The following is a 22352-nucleotide window of genomic DNA, read 5'->3' on the forward strand; positions in this document are numbered from 1 at the left end:
TTCATTTCTGGACTTCTCACTCCTTATCAGTCGTTGGTTGTCGTCTACCGCTGTTCTGAAGACCTGTTCTTCAGCATCCTTCGACCTGCGTAGCACCTGACTACGTTCGAAGCAATCTTGTTGATCGCCGCAGCGATCCTGAAGCTTGCTGTTTGATGCTGTTACCAGTCTCCGATTTCAACATCATGAACTTTCTTCATCATGTGGATCTTCTGGTTCTCTGGGCAGGGACACTTTAGGGAGGGAAGTTGAAGCAGTTCGGCACTGTTCAGCATTCCTTCCCCTCCTTTCCCCTCCCTCTCCTACTTCCCCTTCCTACCCACCCCTCTTCCTCACTTCCCCACCGCCTCACCAGCGCTCTCTGGCGAGTGGTTTACCAGGCCTATATATACTCGACTCCTAGCTTATTCGTCGCAGTCTCTCGGTCGTCTGACTCGAAGGCTGTCACTGTGGGGGTGGCGTTGCGTTCTGGTATGTACTCGGCTATGAAACTTAGCGTTTATAATTAAGTATGAAGTATTATTCCTGCCGGCGCATTGTGGCCGCACCTTCATTTTTGTATTTCTGCCATGTACTGTAATGTTTCCTATTTGCTATCAAGGTTGGACCCTTTAGGTCAAGTTTGAATTGAGTTTCTTTTGCTCGCGCCGAGTACTGCCTGTAGATTTACGTAATACTTCTGCGGTTGTATATGGGCATGCCACGATGGCATTGGACACTTATTTTCAGGCCGCATTATAATTCTTTTCTTGATTTTGCCTTCAGTTTTGCTTTCAGCCTAGCGGCCCATATTACTTGTTTGCTACTTCTAACGCTTCGCCACCACGTCCGCTTTACTTTCACACTGTTTAACTTGTATGAATGATTGTATTTATTCGTTGTGGCTTCCCGCGGGAGCGCACTAGCAGCGCATGATTATTATAAATGATTAATATAACCTTTGTTAATATGTTCTCGCTCGAGATGCAATTATCTATGAATAAATAATATTTTTGTAAACCTTTTTATATTTTTTTCCCATAGCACCTGCTGTCCACTGTCGTGGGGTTTACTGTAAAAACCCCCATCCCTGCTTTCGGTCTTAGTCGTAGCTTAAGGCGGCTACAGAAGTGTGCTTGCCTTGATGGGGTTGGCGGACAGCGCCAGCACGCGCAGCACGGGCAGGTGCGGCCAGGCGCCGGCGGGCACGGACGGCAGCCGGTTGCCGGCGAGTGACAGCTCCTGCAGCCGGGCCAGCTCGCGCACGCGGTCCCCGGGCAGGTCCTGCAGCAGGTTTCCCGAGAGGTCCAGAGCCACGAGCGCGGGCAGCGGCAGGCGGGGAGCCTCGCGCAGCCCGGCGGCGGCCAGCCCCAGGCGCCGCAGTCTCCGCAGGGGCCGCAGCACCCGGGGCAGGTCCCCGCGCAGGGAGTTGCCGCCCAGGTCCAGCCTCACGAGCCGCCCCAGGCCGGCGAACACGTCGTCCGGCAGCGCCGTCAGCCTGTTGCGCGCCAGGTCGAGCCGGGAGAGCCGCGAGGCGGCCGGGAACATGCTGGCGTCCAGGTGCTCCAGGCGGTTCCCGGAGAGGTCCAGGCGCCGCAGCGTGGCGGCCACGGGGCCCAGGGCGCCGCCGGGCATGGCCACCACGTCGTTGCCCGACAGGTCGAGGCGCTCGAGCCGCGTGCCGGCGAACACGTCGCGCGGCAGCGAGCGTATCCTGTTGCGCGACAGGTCAACGACCCTCAGCCGCCGCAGGCACGAGAACTGCTGCGCCTGCAGCTGCTCGATCGCGTTGGCCGACGCGACGAGCACCTGCAGGGACTCCAGGCCCCGGAACGCGTCCTTGCTCACCTCCGACACCCGGTTGCCCTCCAAGGTCAGCACCTCCAGCACGCCGAGGGTGCCGAACGCCGCCTGGTTCAGCGCGCGCACCAGGTTGTGCCCCATGTGGAGGCGGCGCATCGAGTCGGCGAACCGCTGCAGGAAGTTCACCGGGACCTCGGCGACCTTGTTGTGGCTGAAGTCGAGGCTGTGCATGTGCACCGCCGACCCGGTGTCGCCGGGATACAGCTGCGATATGTTGTTGCGCGACACGTTCAGACTCACGGGCGCAGAAACACTGGACACGTTGTAAAAAACACTGAGCGAGAGTTCGTTCAGCGAGTTACCCTGGAGGTTCAAGTGAAGTACTTTGGGCAAGTTGTAAAATGACCTGGGGGCAATGGAGCCGATCATGTTCTCGGACATATCGATGGTAATCACGTTCTGTAAACTATCGAAAGCGTGTGTCGCGATACTCTTCAACCTGTTATCCACCAGCACGACGGTTTGCAAACTGTTCATTGAAGAAAAAGAGTCACTTTCAATGGTTTCTATATTATTGTGAGATAATCTTAAATCGCGCAAATGTTCGTGTATATCTCCATTGAAAAGTTCAGGAGGAATGGAATCCAAGCGACTATATTCGAGATCAAGATACTGCAATTTTCCGAAACTGTACAGAACATTTGAATTTAGCTTTCCGAAATTGTTATTGTCCAAAGAAAGCCATTGCAAATATTTTAAAGGTTTTAAGATATCATCAAGAAAACGTTCACTTTCTAGACTAAAACTTAGCTCAAGACTTTGTAAATTCTTAGAAATGTCAGTAAACGTTCCTGGGTCAAATTTTGTTAGTTTGTTAAAAGACAAGCTCAATTCTCGGAGAAGTGGCGTCTTCTTGAACGTGGTTGCAGCGAGCGTGGTAAGATGATTGCTTTGCAAGAAAAGCGTGTCTAGTGATTCCGCCCACTCCAAGTCCTCGGCACTTACGACATCTATCTTGTTGTAGGCGATGTTGAAGTACGTGAGCGACCTGCAGTCCGCCAGCGCCTCTCTGGGGATGCGGCGGAGGAAGTTGCCCGCCAGGGACAAGGCTCTGAGCGACGCGGCGAAGCCTTCGAACGCGTCCCTCGCGACGACGCTGATGTTGTTGTAGGAGATGTACAGGTAGTTGAGCCTCTTGAGCAGCCGCAGGGCCTTGGGGACTTGCTGGAGGTCGTTGTGGTCCATGTCCAGGAACTCGAGCGTGTGCCCCAGACCGACGAAGGCCATGTGGTCGACGCTCCCCAGCCGGTTGTACGACAGATACAGCCTGCCCACGTTGGTCCCGCCGAACGCCTGCGGCGGCAAGGACTTGACGTAGTTGTAGTCGAGGTTGAGGTCGCGCACCGTCAGCGAGCGGTTGAACATGGTGGGCGGGAGCGTCTCTATGACGTTCTCGCCCAGGTCGAGCCTGTCCAGGTGCTTGCTCGTGCGGAAGGCGCCTGCGGGCACGGAGTCGATGTAGTTGCCTCGCAGGTCGAGCCACGCGAGGTCCGGCAGCTCCTCCAGCGCCGCGGCGGGGAAGCTCGTGAGCAGGTTGCGCGAGGCGCCCAGCGTCCGCAGGCTGGCGGGAAGCGTGTCGGGCTCCAGCGAGGACAGCTTGTTGCCGTCCAGGTTGAGCCAGGCGAGCTTGCGGCAGGCGCGGAGGGCGGCGGGCGACAGGCCGCCGCGGTAGGGGGGCAGCCCCGTCAGCTCGTTGTCGCCCAGGAACAGCGTCGTCAGCGAGCTCTCGGCCTGCGCCCAGCCGTGGGTGGTCGCCGAGTCCACGCGGGTTATGTAGTTGCTGGAACAAAAGGAGCTCTTCTGTCCGTGCCAGTGGCGTAGGGCGTAGCAAGGATTTGTGTTTGAGGGGGGGGGGGGGTTAAGAAGCATGGCCCCCCCCCCCCGTATTAAATCGGAGGGTGGTCCTCCCCCGGGAAAATTTGGATTTTAAGGTGTAAAATAGTGCTATTTTAGCAGTTTTCGGTACTTAAATTTAAATATTGTAATGGTAAACTTTTTTATTAATTTTAATATGAAATTTGTTTGAGTGATGAATAAGAAATTAAATTAAGATTTGGTGCTAAGGAGGGCGGGGGGGGTGTTTGAACCACTAACCCCCCCTCCCCTGGTTACGCCCCTGGTCCGTGCACCAACATATCCGTCTCGAGCGGCAACCGTAACACTGTACAGGGGCGAGTCACCCCCGTGCTGTTATGTATGGGGGGGGGGGGGGAGTGGAAGGCGAGAGTAGCATTTCACTCCCCTCCTTTTCCCAAAATAAATGTTCGGTCCTAGTAGTATTTTTCTCAACCAGTAGTTACAAACGTTGCATTGGTGATCACATTGATTAGAAAATCAAATTTATGATTGTCAATATACTGTAAAATGATTACGAATTCCTGGATGGTATTTTATTTAAATTGTACTACATCTACTGTCAGAGTAGTATTTAATACATACTACGTCATCAAATTCTTGGAATGGTATATTTAATATTTTGGTTCGGTAACTCATTAAATAGCACAATTTTGCATATAAAATTCCATTTCCGGGGGAGTGCCACCCCCCCCCCCCCCCCCCCGCTCTTGGACTGAGGTAATTGTGATACATATTTTCGCCCCCCCCCCCCACCACCTCATGAATGAAAACGTTCCGACGTTCCGACGTTCCGACGTTCCTGCTTTCAAGAATACGTACTAAATCCCGGCTTTGTACCTTTGTCTTCGTGAAATTTGGTTCGCGCTATCCGCCACAGATAGCAGCACCGTGGTGGTTTCACATTTTACGTCGCATTCACGGAATTATACTCACACCAAATGAAGTAGTACCGAGAGGTAAGATGTTTACAGGAAAAAAAATGCATTTGGCATGGTCACTCACTTTTGCAGGTTGAGCCAGTCGAGTGTTCTCACGTACTGCAGAGGCACGAACGGAACTTCATCCAACTCGTTGAAACTGAGATCGAGGGACATGAGTGTAGCCATCGAACTGCAAGAGATCAAACATTTAAAAATAAAAAAAAATAATTGAAAATTGGAAATAAGTCTTTTAAAAAAAATTACACAAATCATATTAAAAGTTAGGTTTATTTTGAAAACTAGAGAAACGTAAATCTTATTTTCATCACAAACTGTTATCGACTGTCCTGAGAAGGGCAGTTTTCAATAAAATGAAACTATGCATTCGCCTACAGATTTGTAACATTTATACATTAACGTACGAGTTGTGTTCTAATATTCATCTTATATTAAGGCTTCACAAATTTAGCACGTGATCGTGCAGACGTGCTCCCCCCCCCCCCCCCCCAAAGGGTGGGGCTGGGTGGACCCCTGGGTCCAGGGCCCGGGCCCAGCCCCGTTTGTTTTTATCTCAGAGTGAGAAATAAATATACATACTCGCTGTGGTTATTTTAAAGTAAAATAATTTTCTAAACAAAGCTTAGTTTGGACTTATAAAATAGTAACCGTAAGTATGCTCTGTATTTAGGTTAAGTAAGATTGTAAAAAGAGTTTAAGTAAGAAATAACCATGCAGTTATGATGTAGCACGAGACTGTAAAATTGGGGATCCTGGCTGCGCCACTGGCTGCGCGCACCTGAAGACGTCCTGGTCCAGGTGCTGGAGCTCGTTGGACGCGAAGCGCAGGAACTCCGCCCGCGCGCCGCGCAGGGAGTCGCCGTCGAGTACCTCGAGTCCGGCGCCCACCACGTCCAACTGCACCAGCGCGCCGCCGGCGGGCAGCTCTGGCGCACACACGGACACACCGCATGACTTAAAACTGCCACAACTTAGAACTGTCAGAACTTAGAACACTTGGGAAAATACACGTAACTTAGAAACACACAACTTAGAAAGACCATAACTTAGACACGCACAACTTAGAAATACCATAACTTAGAAACACACAACTTAGAAATACCATAACTTAGAAACACACAACTTAGAAATACCATAACTTAGACACGCACAACTTAGAAATACCATAACTTAGAAACACACAACTTAGAAATATCATAACTTAGAAACACCCAACTTAGAAACACCATAACTTAGAACCACACAACTTAGAAATACCATAACTTAAAAACACACAACTTAGAAACACCATAACTTAGAACCACACAACTTAGAAATATCATAACTTAGAAACACACAACTTTGAAACACACAACGCAGAACCACACAACTTAGAAACGTCATAACGTAGAAACTCATAACTTATAACACACAACTTATAACTGTCATAACTTAGAAACACGTAACTTAGAAACAAGCAGCGCAGTGTGTTTCTAAGTCATGACGGCACCCCTGGCGCACACACGGACACACCTCTGCGTCGGTCTACCCCTGCCGACACCCGCGGGGTCGCGCGCGTTCCCTCGCAAGACTGCAGCGTCGTCCAGGCGGGTTCCGCGATCCATATCAGCCTCACTCGAGAAAAAGGGGTCTTTCGTTCGTGCAGGTACTCAAAACGTTTCGCGTATGCTTTCCATTCACTCGGTCGTTTGGACGTGAATACCGTCTTTAAATATTGCTTCCGTAGTGTGAGGCAATTAAAAAAACAAAACAATGAAAACAAAATCAGGGGGATACAGTTTGGTGTTGCAGCTGCACGTCTATCATCTCCGTCCAAAAATTTAATTACACCACTGGATAGCTAAAGGATAAAAAGAAATCGCTACGCTAAGTGGGGACTGTGAACGCATCGCGGGAAGCGCCGCCATTTTGAGGTCATTTTGCTGTGTTTCGAGACTTCCATTTAGTATAAATTTTTGACTAGGAGAAGCTACGACGTTCTTTTGGATTTCAATCGTCAGCTCTCGTCAAAATCTATCGACTGCATATATAAAACATTAGTGTAATATAGTTACAGTGAATATATGGTGTCTAAATAAAAAAATAGCGTATTTTAATTTTTTGAATAGAAAATACCTATTACGTGTACATGACACAGTCACACGCCATTTTTTTTTTAAATCTTTGTTTTGATGTTATTTATTGTGTTTATATTTTCCCCGATTATATATTTTTCTAATTTTTCTACTTAAACATTTCTACTGTGGTCTGCAAATGTGCAAATGCATATTTAAAGTATTACACGTCCATCGGGCTCTTGCCTACGGTCAGAACACCAATCACAGTGACTCAGTGCGGAAGCGGCTCACGAGTTCTCTCGCTAGACGGCCGCCAATCACAAGGAAGCAACCGCCGGCGCGGGTGCACCTTGTTGCAGTCTAACGGCTTTTTTTTTTCCCGCGAAAAATACCGGTCCCTACTAATACTATAGACACATGCAAAATTCGCGGATACATTTCGCGATAGGCTAGCATCAAAACAACTTAACCTTCGTACCGCTTCTGCGATTGGCCCACATTTTATCCGGGGAACTGTGAGCCAATGGGAAACACTAAACCAAGAAAGTGCCGAATTACGGACAGCCTAGTTGAGACGTCTCACGCGTCAGTAGCCAATGAACAGGTGTAATTTCCGCGAGTATTTAAAGGACTGTGGAGTCTATCCTAGAGGTCAATGAATCCGCGAATTTTGCAGGTCTCTACGAATACAGAATGTTCCAAAATTCACGCAAGAAGAAATTACGAACTGTGTATGCCAAACCTACGATTTTTTCTTTCCTTCAAAATATGGCTCAATAATTTAAACGCGTTGTTCTCTAGTGTAGCGGCCCATTTTTTTACTAACCCTCAACTGTCAGCTGTCACGCTGTATGTTTGAAGTAACACTTCCTTAGGTGCGTTGTGAAAAAAAAAAAATATGTTGAAAGTGAATTTTTTTTTACGATGCGCGCGCACCTACAACGAAATTATCACATGATGAAAAAAAAAAAAGGTGTATACAAATAAAAATTTCATATATGTGCTTTACAATAAAATACTTCAGTGTTTGATATTGAATACGTGTCCATATAATTAAAACAATTTATTCATTGTGAATATAAACTTTTTCAAAGTGCCTTTTCAAGTGTATTTACATATATAAGTGAGGTTATGTTCCCGTATGTATAATTTATTACATTATTATTAAATAAACAATAAAAATTAATAATTTATAAAAACATTTAGCATATTGATTGATTTTCATTATTTAAAGTTAATATTGATTAATTTACTAAAATAAATAATTAATTTCGTACACGTTTTATATTAATATATAATACTGAGTATTTATTTCTTTCTTTGATTTGAATGCATTTATTCTTTACCAACCGTATTTACAATATCTAGAGATACGGAAATTTCGCGCATTCATTTAGTCGCAAGTTAGAATGCAAACCTTCACACTATCGCACTGTGTTCATGATTGGACCGCAGTTATCTGGACACGCCCCTCTACGACCGTGAGCCAACAATGTCCAGCTAGGAGAGAAGTAAGCGAATCAGGTAGTGCCAAATGACAAGGATAAAAATGTTCTCGCTAAGAAATCAACCAATGGGAAAGTAAACATGGGTCGAGCACACCTATCACTTTGAATTCTATCCTGAGGCCAGAGGAATCCGCGAAATTTCCGGGACTCTAATCATCATTAGAGACCGGAAAAATTCGCGGGTTCATTTCGTGATATGCTAAAATTCAAATAATTATACCGTTGTGCTACTTCTGCTATTGGTTCACTGTTAATATGCAGGACTCTTGGCCAATCAGAGGACAATCAATCAAAGAGGTATCCAACCACAAGTTGCCCACTTGAGACGCCTCATAATTCAGTGCCCGAAGAACGGGCGCCGCTTGCCCAAGTAGGCAGGGGATCGTGGAATCTATCCCGGAGGTCATTTAACTCGCGAATTTTTCCAGTCTCTAATCATTAGAGACCTGCAAAATTCGCGGATTCATTGACCTCTAGGATAGGCTCCACAGTCCTTTAAATACTCGCGGAAATGACACCTGTTCATTGGCTACTGACGCGTGACACGTCTCAACTAGGCTGTCCGTAATTCGGCACTTTCTTGGATTAGTGTTTCCCATTGGCTCACAGTTCCCCGGATAAAATGTGGGCCAATCGCAGAAGCGGTACGAAGGTATAATTGTTTTGATGCTAGCCTATCGCGAAATTTGAATCCGCGAATTTTGCATGTCTCTACTAATCGTCATCGTCGTCGGGAATCGTCGCTCGGATCCCAACTAGACATGGCGAACCAGACTGGCCTGGTCTGGATGGAAGGGGACCCACCGGGCACGAGCGACAGCGGCACGCCGGAGCAGGCCACCTCGGACAGCTCGCGGCTGCCGTCGTGGAAGCGGCACCGGCACATGGGGTTGGCGGCGCAGGGGCCGTCCGCCTGGACTAGGCAGGCCGCGGCCAGTAGCGCCAAGCAAGTCGCCAGCTCCATATGCCCGCCGTCCGCCCGCGCCTATCCTTGCAACAACACGTCTCACTTTTCCGAACAAACACGCTAAAAAAAAAAAAAAAAAAAAAAAAAAAAAGTTGTCTGCAAAGTCGGTTCACGGACGATAGTTCAACGTGACAACGTCATAACTAGAGACCCGGAAAATTCGCGGGTTCAATGACCTCCAGGATAGACTCCAATATCCTCTACACACTCGGGCAAATGCCAACTGTTCATTGGCTGCTGACTTGTGAGTCGTATCGACTGGGTGGCCTGTGATTCGACACTTCTATGAGCGAGGGTCTCTAACTGGCCCTCAGTCCTCCAGATTAACAGAGAACCAGTGGTAGAAGCAGCGCTAAGGTATAATTATTCGAATTTTAGCATAACATGAAATGAACCCGCGGATTTTACGGGTCTCTAGTCATAACGAAACATTGATGAAATGATTGCATACTTTTATGAATAAAAATTGAATCTTTTGATTTTAATAATAAAAGAATAAATGCTTGAAATTATACTAGTAATCAGATTTTTAAAATTCAAGAATAATTAACCTTTATTGCCGAAATTGCTGTTGTAATAAGCAATGAAAACCACATTAACTTTTCACTTCACACAGTCGATATAAGAGAGATAGATACGGCGCAAGCGTACAATGAGCGTAACGGAACACAGCGTAACGGAACAATGTGCGTAACGGGACACTTTTTCGTGCGTGCAGCCGGCGTTCATCGATTTATTAGACGTTGTCACGTAAAAAAAAAAAAAAAGAAATGGCGTAGTTAGCATCCCCTCTTTTGAAAATAGGTGGAGGAAATAGAAAACACGGATTTTCTTTTTATGCCAAGCATTAGATCATCGTTAAATCAGATTTTATAAGCAGCATGTTTCCTTCAACCAAATGTATTACTTTGCCAAATAAACACGTTAAAAAAAAAATAGGTTGTCTGCAAAGTCGGTTTACGGACGATAGTTCAACGCGACAACGTCATAACAAAACATTGATGAAATGATTGCATACTTTTATATGAATAAAAATTGAATCATTTTTTATTTTAATAATAAAAGAATAAATACTTGAAATTATACTAGTAATCAGATTTTTAAAATGCAAGAATAATTAATAGAGACCTGAAAAATTCGCGGGTTCATTTCGTGTTATGCTAAAATTCAAATAATTATACCTTAGTGCTGTTTCTGTAATTGATTCACTGTTAATCTGGAGGACTGAGGGCCAATTAGAGACCCTCACTCATAGAAGTGTCGAATCACAGGCCACCCAGCCGAGACGACTCACAAGTCAGCAGCCAATTAACAATTGGCATTTGCCCGAGTGTGTAGAGGATATTGGAGTCTATCCTGGAGGTCATTGAACCCGCGAATTTTTCCGGTCTCTAATAATTAACCTTTATTGCCGAAATTGTTGTTGTAATAAGCAATGAAAACCACATTTAACTTTTCGCTTCACTTTATAAACAGTCGAGTGGAAGAGAGATAGATACGGCGCAAGCGTACAATGAGCGTAACGGGACACAGCGTAACGGAACAATGTGCGTAACGGGACACTCTTTCGTGCGTGCAGCCGGCGTTCATAGATTTATTAGACGTTGTCACGTCAAAAAAAAAAAAGAAATTGCGTAGTTAGCATCCCCTCGTTTGAAAATAGGCAAAGGAAATAGAAAACATGGATTTTCTTTATGCCAAGCATTAGATCATCGTTAAATCAGATTTGATCAACAGCAAGTTTCTTTTTCGTTCAATCATTAATGTCTTACTTTGCCAAATAAACACGTTAAAGTCATTTTTCGCTTTTTAATCGGAACCGTTTCGTCGTATAGTTAAACCCTTTTGCTCTGCGAATCGAGTGATTCGTCAGTTGACGTAGCTGCTCCGGCAGCGAATTCTAGCGGCGGGTGCGGAAACTACGCGTGATTCGCGTCCAGAAATATAGTTGAAAAACACAATTTCCGTAAATTTATCACGATCGTCATCAGTTTAAAGAAAATCTACGTTAAATTTAGTGTCCGAATTTCGTTTTATAAGTTATTTGCAACATGAGATATCATGAATTTGCGCGTTATCGAGGTTAGATGTTTCAAATCCTTGGCGATTATTGAAAGACTCGCTTCACTTTTTTTTTTATTAATTACATGGTCTACAGATTACGCCATTGACCAGAGACTCAGATTCTTAGTCGAAACTCTCTGTCATATCTTTACAAATAAAATATATTGAAGGTAAAGGTGTAATGCTAGTACCAGAAGTGCTTTCAAGAATCTGTACCAGTTGTTCTATGCCTAAAATGAACTCTGAAAACACGCCTTATACACATTTTAACTCTTCTAAAAATACAGTTAAAAAAATTAATGTGAAATCAAACCTTCTCTTCCGCCCTCAGCGAATTTTTGAATGCATTTCGTGAACAGACCCCACTCGGATACATCGAGCATGTTTACAAATAGCGTTTTTTTTATCCTAAAACTCTACACATCGTATGTATGCCTTTAAGTTTTATTGTGATATAACATTTACCAAAATATTATATTTATGTTAATCGACTTCAGTTTATTTCAATGCATCTCTTGTTAAAACATATGCCTACTTTTTTTGAGGAAAATATGCAATTTTTTCCAGGGAAATTAAGTTATTGAATGTATTATTTTATCCATTTCGAAACAAAATTTGATCTCTGTAAGACTTTACGTGTGTTGGCCCACACAAAAACAGAAGGAGAGTGCATCTCTAGTGAGTCAGCAGCTTCTAACAGAGCGTTCACACACTGAACTAATTTAACCCATCAGAGTTCGTTAGTGCCTCTCTGAGCCCAAAAAAAAAAAAATTGTTACGACTACAGCGTGGAGTAAGTAAAAGCATTCTGTTGGCCCGGTGCCGGATACGGGGAATTTTGTTGGTTCGGAAACAAGGGGAAGTGGAAGGGGGTGTAGATTTTAAGAGAAAAATAAAATGGGGGCAAATGTTAAAACCTGAATGTGTGTATGCAAGAATAAACTTACATTTCTACTGACACTAACACACTGACGTATGTTCTTTAAATAATTCATGCATTGGGGAAATTTTGATTTAATGAAGTTTTTTTGGACATGCGCCATTGCAGTTGTGCACTGTTCGCCTAGGAAAAATTTCACATAGAATACTTACAATACTTACAATACTTGTTTAGTTTCATCGTTGGTTCCGTTTGTCCAACATCAGCTGATTCAGTCTTGTTTGCGGTGAATTTTTTACCTTCATATTTTTTATTTATTGACCTGACAACGTCTAATAAATCGATGAACGCCAGCTGCACGCACGAAAAAGTGTCCCGTTACGCCATTGTTCCGTTAAGCTGTGTCCCGTTACGCTCATTGTTCCGTTACGTTGTGTCCCGTTACGCTCATTGTACGCTTGCGACGCATCTATCTCTCTTCCACTCGACTGTTTATAAAGTGAAGTGAAAAGTAAATGTGGTTTTCATTGCTTATTACAACAATTTCGGCAATAAAGGTTAATTATTCTTGCATTTTAAAAATCTGATTACTAGTACAATTTCAAGTATTTATTCTTTTATAATTAAAATTAAAATGATTCAATTTTATTCATAAAGTATGCAATCATTTCATCAATGTTTTGTTATGACGTTGTCACGTTAAACTATCGTCCGTGAACCGACTTTACAGACAACCAATTTTTTTTGTTTATTTTTTGATTTTTGGAATTTTTCCATGACAAACAGTGCAAACCTGCAATGGCGTATGTCCAAAAAAGCTGCATTAAACACTGACGTATGGCCGTGTTCGAAGCTGCTTCTCACACAAGTTGTAATTGCAGGTGTTGTAACAGCTCACCTTACATCACCCAAAATAAAATACTACCTACTGACTTCCCTGATATCTTTCAAATTTATTTACAATTTCGGAAGGAAGATATATCCCCCCCCCCCCCCCCCCCCCTTCCCTTAATCCAACCCTTATCCAACCTTGCGCCCGCCTCTGTTTTGGACCAACTAAATGGTTTCGGTAACAACCTGAGAGGTACCTACTGAGCTGATAAATGGTAGTATAGTGTATGTATATGATCTGTTTTAGTTAGAGATATTAGATATTTGATATTCGTGTGTCTCTGTGTTTGTGTGCGCGCGCTCGAGCTATTTGTGTGATTAATCGATGGCAGCACAGATTTTAAATAGAAGAGAATCAATAATTTAAAAATAGCATATATATATATTTATTGATATATATTCTTCACTCTATCTCTCTATATCTGTATATCTCACTCTCTGCACCTCTCTCTTTGGCTCTGTGTCTATATCTCCCTATCTATATCTTTATTATTGACAAAACAGAAGAACACACATTCATATATATATATATATATATATATATATATATATATATATATATATATATATATATATATAACCTATTTATATTTTATCTGCCTTTTTACCTGTCACAGGTGTGACATAGGTAAACATACAATAACTCGCGCGTATTCGAATGCAACGTTGTTTCAAAATTTCAAAGCAATCTATGGAGAACTTTCGGAGATTTAAGATTTTGAACGAACATTTACATTAATAAAAAAAAAATGTTTATATAGATAATGTCACAAGCCCTTCAAAGCCCACAAGTGTGCATGAGAGGACGCTAGTGACTCGTTATTTCCCGAAAGGCTGCATCGGCGATTCTGTATGAATCCTTGCAACGTTACTTCTATTCGTAATGTCAGCAAAAACTGCCAATATGCGCTTTTCAAGGATCTGTTAGGGTAAAGCCTAAAGCAGTGTCGGCCCTACACTTTGCGGGCCCTGTGCCACTTACCTCTGTGGTACCTGCACATATTGAAGAGGGGACCTTTCTTGTGAAATCGTGAGGTTAGGAAAGAAAAAAAATAATAAAAAAAGAAAAAACTATTTTAAACAACGTTTTTAAACCAACTTATATTTCGACGACGATTTTGCTTAGGAAAATTTTGATAATTTTTTCCTTGCAAATTAATTTTGGGAAAGTCTTGTAAATACCAGCAATCATAATCGGCGAAAACCGCGTCATTATATAAGGCAATAAAAATCTTTTAAAGTTTTTCTAATACGTAATCATGGAAACTGAATTTAATTGGAAATGTATCGCCACAAAACGGCAGTTCGAACTGAGGTTTTCTCGAGACCACATTCCGATTTGATGGGAAGCCATCAGCTCGTCAGTCACATCAGTTACGACTGACCAGCCCACCGTAACTGCACACGCATGGCAGTCCAGACTGTTCAGTTCTTCCAAACTGATACGTTTGAAATAGAGTGTGTGTGTGTGGGGAGGGGGGGGGGAAGAGGCCTTAAGGAGGTATTCGGAAACAGACTTCGTCCTGTCCGAGCGAAGCCAACAAGACTCTACTGTTCACACGGAGGCTTTTTTTTTTTTTTTTATTTTTTTTTTTTAGTTCCTTCTGTTTCCCGCGCAATTCTTGCCAGCGAGAGGTAGAGTTAAGTAGCGTGGGCGCTGGCGGGGAAGAAAGAAGTCACCTCACGGACCAGACCCTCTTTATTTATAAACACAGATGCTGAGGAATGCCCGCTCTCTTTCCCAGTCCACAGAACACAGAAGGCCCTGGTGCGCGGCACGCAGGGCCGGCGCGTCCATATAGGCGAACTAGGCAACCGCCCAGGGCGCCAAGTAGCTGGGGGCGGCGCAGCACGACACACTACAGCTGATATAATATGTTTAACGATTATTGAAACTAGATGAAAATGGATTTTTGTAACAGTTTGGAATGTTTATATTGATATAAGTAATTATTTAAAGACCACGGTGACCTGTTTATGATTTGTAATAAGTAAAAAAGTATAAAAAAAAAACCACAAGCCTGCTTACATTTTATTGTTGAAAAAATCTTAGGCTTACGTGATGTATTTTGAGGCAAGGAATTTTTTTTGGGTGTCCGGTGGAGGAGGGAAGGGGGGGGGGCATTAAGGTTTTTCGCCTAGGGCGCCAATTTACCTTGCACCGGCCCTGGCGGCACGCCACACGAGTAGTTGGCTGTGTACCTCGGCGATGTTTGAACCACGTCAAAAATTACCCCGCAGAGCTACGGTACCGAAAATATTGAAACGTAGGACAGAGACTATCTATGTATCATCAATACTGTAATGCAGTGGCGGATCCAAGGGGGGGGGGGGGCACCAGGGGCAAGTGCACCCCCCCCCCCCCCGAAAAACCAGTTGTCTGCTACATTAATATTGCCGACAAAAATGATTGTTTCTGAAACCAATAAAATATTTTAATATAATTAATGATTTTCTTGTAGAATCATAAAATTTGGTGGTTGGATGTTATGTGTAGTGTGAGAAGATTAAATACAAATTTAGTAATTTTAAGACATTTTTTCTCTGGCTATTCTGAAATCCTAGAGTGCCCCCTCCGGCCTCCGAGGTGAATCTCTGGATCCGCCACTGCTGTAATGTCAGATTTATTTCGTATTTAAAACCAAGCTGCAGTAATCCTTGCATCAAACAGCTCACAAAAACCATGGTTCACCGAAACAACACTCACTACCACTGTCCTGCTGCTTGTTTACTTCTACAGCGCGCGAAACTACGTGCCCGCCTGCAACAGTGCGAATCTGTGGGCGGTTCGTCTCCTTATCCTAATATCGAGCGCCAAAATAAATGTTTTTCGATTGTTTTTGTTTACTATTTTAATGTTTAGTAAATGTGTAGTTACGTAGCTAAGTTTTCAATATTTAGTCAACTTGTGACATTTGTGTTTGTTCAGTAATATTTATTTTTATTCTGTAAAGGAAAAGAAAATGCTAATAAATGTTCGTTATTTTCTGTTTACCTTTTGAAACAGAAACCGAAAACAACAAAAAAATATCGCGAGTGTTAATTATTCTATGCTACCAAAGGACACAGATTAAACAGTAAAGTTACCAAGCAGTGTTGCCAACTTCATGTTGATAAAATCCTCGGAAAATATACAGGTAAATTTCTCACTAATGATACGAAACATTTTTTTCAATATATCCTTTGATAAATGTATTAGTGTCGGTATTAATAAACAGCATTCCATTTTTTCCTCTCGCAAAGTTAGCCTCTTAGTGGGCGAAAATTTTCCCCGTTTTCACCCCTTGAATCCGCCTCTGGTATACTTTTTGGTATGGCACATGTTGCCCGAAATGAGTGAGTAGGGAACCCCTGTAAGGGGCAACTCCTCGTCAATAATCCTTTATGTGAACGTGCTGCATGGGTTGATTTGTGTCGGTGTTCCGTCGCCCTTGTTATAGTGATTGGGAAGATTGATTTAAATATTTTATTTTTCATACGCCATTACTATATTACACTTTCAATGAGAAAACCCGAATAAGAGTCCGTCTACAATAGTCCGAACCTGTGCGTGGTCCGTGTCATCCGAATGTGAGTGACGTCACATTGTCTCACCGAAAACTGCCCTGTCCACAATTGCGATGTCCGATGTCCGAATGTATTGATTTCTAAAGTTGTCACCAGAGCGCAGTAAATGTGCCAAACCAAATGTTTTTGTTTATTGTTTTGATGCTTTGTAGTTTGAGATTGAACTTATGAAAGTTGTGGGAGTTCAATATTATATATTTATTCAGTAAGGCAAAGTGGCTCTTCTTGACTTACAACACCTTCCATTTCCTTCAATAACAAAAACCAACACCACGTTTTCAAACGGGAACCGGAAATTCAAATGTCGTGAGTGTTCTGTTCTTTTTCTGTGTCCGAAGTACACAGGTTAGGACAAAAAGTTCAAACTGACGAAAGTCTTCGGACCTTCGCCCACTTGACGCATGGCGTCAGAGGGTCACGTGGACCAATCAGCGACGAGTGTTCTTCGGACACAGTTTAGGGCATTGCTATTGTAGACGGGCCTTAACAGGCAAAGATATACGAATACACAAACACACAGAAAATAAGCCAAAATCAGCCAATGTCGGATGTTAAATGTATAGATAGCACAAAGAATCCTGGGGAGGAATTAATCAGAACAATGTCACAGCACAGACGAACACAGGCTGTGTTACACAGCGGGCTTCCCGAGACAAAACAGTTGCGACGTTTCGGGAACTGAGACATGTTACCGTCATCAGGCACAGGCAGTGTCTGACACGGGACAATAGAAAACAGTGGATATTTACGTGTTTGACCCTCTACTGGCGTGGACCATGTCCCAGAGCTCAACTGTCCGTTTTTTTTTGTCCCGAGGTTGTCGTGTGTCTGTATTTACTGTTCTCGTCGTTAGCCCACGGTGTTCACCTGTGCCGCGATAATGTTCCGATTCCTTCCACGAAATGTTCTGTGCTGTCCACACATTTAACATCTGACCAAAGAACAAGGAGGGAGCTATAGAAGTGCGATTCTTACAGTGAAAACTAAAAACTTCACTTACGCGACGTGGGACATTGTTGGGTGGGCCCATTATTACTACAAGGAAAAAAAAAAACTCGGACGGAAGGTTCAAACCCAAGTGTTCGGTTTATTATGTTAATTTAACTACTTGACGAATAATGCTACTTTGTAATAATAATAAAAAAGGACGTTATGTATAGATAAGCAGGAGATGCAAAATTTCTGGTATGTCATTCCACAAAATGTACGCGCGCGTGTGTGTGTGTGTGTGTGTGTCTATTAATCGGAATTTCCCTATGACATACAGTGCAAACTAGCAATGCCATGTCCGAAATAATGAATTTAAGTCTCCGTTCCATCTGACCTCGCTGTCGCTGCCCGGAAAAAAAAAACTTACCAACGCTAAAGAAGAAGAAAAAATAAGAGTGAGCTTACCTTCAGGTGTTGCGGCGGTAGGGGGCGAACGTCCGCCCAGGCACTGGACGGTTCGACGCGTGGCGTGACGCCTCTTCCTGTCGCTGGCACCGCGCCGCCTCGCGGACTGAAAATAGTTCTCGGAAATGCGCGGTCACGTGTCATCTCGCCCCTCCACCCCCCACCCCCTACTCACAGCGAGGGCGACGCGCCTAGCTACGTCATCGACGCAGCGCCGTCGAGAGAGAATGGCAAAAAAAATGGATGAAGGAGGTAGTGGAGGTGGGGGATGGGGGGCGAGAAACCCCGCAGTCCGAGCTCCAGTTGAGCAACGATGATTATTGATGATCATTGAAATACGATACTTTGTGGAAGTAATTTTGTGAATGGGACGGTTAGTCGCCTGGAACGGAAATATGTGTGCAACAAACACGGCGCTGCCATCTGTGGCGATTGGCGCGAGCCAAAGTTCATAAAACTTTGTGTAGTATTGATTGTTTGATGAATTTAAAACAAGATGGGCAGTATTTTAATATAAATTCCTTGTCGAAAATCGGGGTCCAAAGCTGGGATTTAGTTGTTTTTTTTTTAAGTCTTTTTCGCTTTTATCGGAGCAGTTTCATTATATAGTTTAAAATTTCAGTCTGCTACTCAAATTTATGTCCATGTAACTGCTGCGGCAACGAATTCTAGCGACGAGTGCGGAAACTAGGTGTCATTGGCGTCCAGAAATGCAGTTGAAAACACAATGTGTGTGTGTGTGTGTGTGTGTATATCATACTCAATGTTAGTTTAAAGAATTCTATGTTAGATCCCATGTCCGAGTTTCATATTATAATTATATTCGCTCATTATTAAGGTTAGATGTTACACATCTCTGCAGAGTACTGAAAGATGCCCTCACGTGTTTTTTTTTTAATGGTTGGGTTTACCTCGATAGAATGAAAATCTTAAGTTAATTATTAATAGAATTTATGATTAACCTTACAAGTTATGCAATAACCACAGATCACGTATACAGTTATGGCCACGCTAATGATTGCAGTCTTTAATAATTTTTTTTTCCATTGTGGGGTTTTAAAAGTTGTACATGAAATAATACGGTAAGCCAACAAAATTATTTTCCCCTGGACCCTTGGTTTCTCTTGATGGCCCTGATTGGTGGCCAGACATGAGTCTTCTAGGGTCGTTCTCACTCGCCTGCAAATTCACTTTTTTACTGGGTCACAAATTACTTTACCAGAGGTTTACTAAACATAATAGCCTATTCCAGCTGTAGAAGGCCACAACGGTGTTCATATTTATTTACTATTTACTGCTGTTATATAATATTTATTAAATATATTATGAGAGAATTTGCAAGACAGCTATCATGATAAATTTTAAATAAAACTTCCACAAATAATAATAATATAATCAACAAAATGGTGTACTAGCATTTTCATTTCAAGTAAATAGTTACGTTTAGCACAGTTTTGGCGAATTTTGATGTGAAAAACATTTTTACCTATGGTAAACAATGGGTGTCATCCCTGAAATTATGAGCGACAGCAAAACTGTCACGTTATAAACGACTATTACTCAAAGACGATGAGACACTGGACGTGGAAGACAGCACTTGACAAAATAAGGTCGAAAGCGATGAGCAAACCAGCCAAACTACCCTCATACTGCACGATGCGGGGGGAGCAGCCCCAGAGAGCGGGTGTGTTTGTTTCTTGCATGGCTAGGAACAAATAAACTACCCTTTTGAATATATTAAGTACTGGAGACATTTTACAGCTGTTTAGACTGTGTACAAATAATTTTATAACAAATGTTACACAGTGAAGTAAAAAAAAAAGTGCAACATGATAAGAAAGTGGAAGCAGGAATGAGCGAAACGCAGGCAGAAATAAAGCCAACCCAATCGGAAAGAGGAAAAGTGCCTTGAAGAAGAAAGCTGAGCGAGAAACGCCATGCGAGCTTCGAGGCTGGCGCAATCGAAGATGTGCAGCAGCGAGTTTTCGGCACGCAGACTTTGGTGGGACACCATGTTTTGCAATGGAGGTTGGGGATGCAGTTTCTGGTACTGAGCAATATTATATATTTGTGCTTGATACCTACTTAATACCTAAATGCTAGTTTCATTGGCCAAAGAGAGACAATTTAATTACATTGAGAAAAAAATGTAATAGAAACAAAAAGTTGGAATACATATACTATTTCCAACATTGTTATTCATGCTTAACTGTGGTGCTGGAATTGAGCCGCCTGTAAGGCAATATTCCCCTCCTTCGTCTAATTTTTCTGACGTTGTCATAAACATGCAACTGGCATGCTAATTAATTTGAATCAAATAAATATAACAATACTCTGTGTAAGACTAGGTTGGAAGATGTGGCGAAAAGGTGAGGGAGGCGGGGAGGGGTGTTGGGGAAGGACAATTTTTTTTTGTGTGCAGACAAGGCAGAGTTTGAACAGTGTCGGACTATGTCAGATCAAGTATGTTACACCCAATATGTAATTTAAGATTTAAGATTTAAGCCCTCAATGATTCGTTCGTGCCAGATAAATGAGAGCACAAAATTAGCACTGGTATCTTTTTGACGTGAAAACAACTATTCACTCGTTACAGTGATAGTTGGTCAAACTTTCTTGTGTGACAAAATACAGTCAGATTTGAATTGCTAATAACTACGAGACTAATAATGTGTCAACAATGGTTGAGCCCACAACAGAAAGATCATGTCTGCATGTGTTTGTTGCGCAGTACTGTTTTGCCTGTGACGACATCGTAGCGACATTTATTTTTGTGTTTTGAGTGGTGTAATTTCAATCATGTGACCTAAACTACGGGAAAATCACTACTGTAACTTTCTCAAGTAAATATCATCCCATACCTTTTGAATATAAACTAGGTAATCAAGCAAATGTAAAATCCTATACTCTCACACACATAGGAATCTTGCTTTATTGAAAACTTTGATCAAATGCTAACAGAATGAAAGCTCTGATTAAGTATATTACAATTAATGCATCTAACTTAGATTCAATACTTAGTCTTTATACAGCTTTGGTTAGATCTAAACTTGAATATGCCACTGTTATTTTGAACAACATTAATAAAACGGATAGTGACAAGTTGGATAAATTACAGAACAAACTGATCAAAATTGTAGATCTAAATAGTAATATTAATCATGATGTAAATTTACACTCCCTTCTTGGATCTTTGTCATTAAGGATTGCTACATAAGTACAATATATTGTAATTATCTTATTGATACTATTGAAATTATAATACATATTTTCTTTCAATAGTTGTCAGCAACCATTAATATGAACACTTAACAAAATAAATGATTTTTTTATACAGAATCATTATAAATTTCAGTAAGTACAGAAGTTACTTTTCTTTATCTTAGACCATATTTAATTAACAAATTTGTTGAGAGGCATATAAATATGTTGTTTTTTTATGTTATTTGGTAGTTAATTGTCATAAAGTTTTTCACGGCTATGACTGTTTTCTGTAGCTGCATTTCTCGTATTTTTTATTCATATACATAAATTTTGTTGTATTCATATACACACATAATTTTTTTCTTCCTTTGTTATCTTTTGTTTATGTTTTTAATATTTTAATAGTGCCTTTATGTACAGCACTGTTTTGTCTTTGTATAAGTTTAATTTGTTTTTGTACTTTCCATCCAAGGCTATAGCCATAATAGGCATGCAACAAATCACAAATAAATAAATAAATATGTATGTAGATTATCAATTCAGTCTTATGGAAACATTTACTTGAAGACTGTTGTCGAAAGCCTTAGTATAATTAGCCCCAATGATGCAAATTACTTGACAAGCAAATCACAAATTGAAACTTCTGGACCAACTGCAACCCTGACCATTTTCAAATTTTATCCAGGTTATCCAAGGTTGCAGTGGTCGACATTAACTCAATTAATAGAGACACTACTGTGGGTCAAAGTTTAAAAACTCCAAGCGTTCTATTATATCTTGTGGGGAAGAAATAGTTAATGTGTGTTTTCATCCCTTCTATAAATAAAACTGGTCTAAAATCAGTGATAGTCTCTAATAAAAATTTAAGTTTGGTATTCCTTAAAAACATAACACATTTTTGGATAAAACATAAATTTTAGATTAAGATGGTTTTCTATTCAAGTAGATATCGTAATACATATAATAGTTATTTAACTTACCTTTGACAATGGAAAAATTAAATGTCTTTTTACACAAAACGGTTGCTAGAAGCTCAAAATTAAAAAACAAAAATTTGAAAAAAAATTTCTTTGCACTCCCAGTTATATATGGAACCAGAAAATGTAAAATTAAAAATTAAATTAAATGTGTCAGCAACAACCATGTTAGGTTAATGTAAAAAAAAGAAAGAAAGGAAAAAAT

General features: G+C 42.0%; 1 protein-coding gene across 1 annotated transcript; it reads right to left on the bottom strand.

Moving 5' to 3' along the window:
• Window positions 1-1007: 1007 nt before the first annotated feature.
• On the bottom strand, window positions 1008-18045 carry LOC134535648 (chaoptin-like). The gene is made up of 5 exons (XM_063374835.1): window positions 17967-18045; window positions 9007-9187; window positions 5416-5563; window positions 4702-4809; window positions 1008-3622 (listed from the first exon to the last, which is right to left on the bottom strand). The coding sequence occupies exons 2-5, from the start codon at window positions 9164-9166 to the stop codon at window positions 1102-1104; spliced, it is 2937 nt and encodes a 978-aa protein (XP_063230905.1). The 5' UTR covers window positions 9167-9187; window positions 17967-18045; the 3' UTR covers window positions 1008-1101.
• Between the last annotated feature and the right edge of the window lie 4307 nt (window positions 18046-22352).

Source organism: Bacillus rossius, chromosome 10 (genome assembly GCF_032445375.1).
Source record: "Bacillus rossius redtenbacheri isolate Brsri chromosome 10, Brsri_v3, whole genome shotgun sequence".
Lineage (NCBI taxonomy): Eukaryota > Metazoa > Arthropoda > Insecta > Phasmatodea > Bacillidae > Bacillus > Bacillus rossius.

Coding starts and splice junctions, on each gene's coding strand:
- LOC134535648 (XM_063374835.1), bottom strand. CDS start 9,166: ATGGAGCTGGCGACTTGCTTGGCGCTACTGGCCGCGGCCTGCCTAGTC. Junction 5,564..9,006: donor GCCGCTGTCGCTCGTGCCCG/GTGGGTCCCCTT, acceptor TGTGTGCGCCAG/AGCTGCCCGCCGGCGGCGCG. Junction 4,810..5,415: donor CTGGACCAGGACGTCTTCAG/GTGCGCGCAGCC, acceptor GATCTCTTGCAG/TTCGATGGCTACACTCATGT.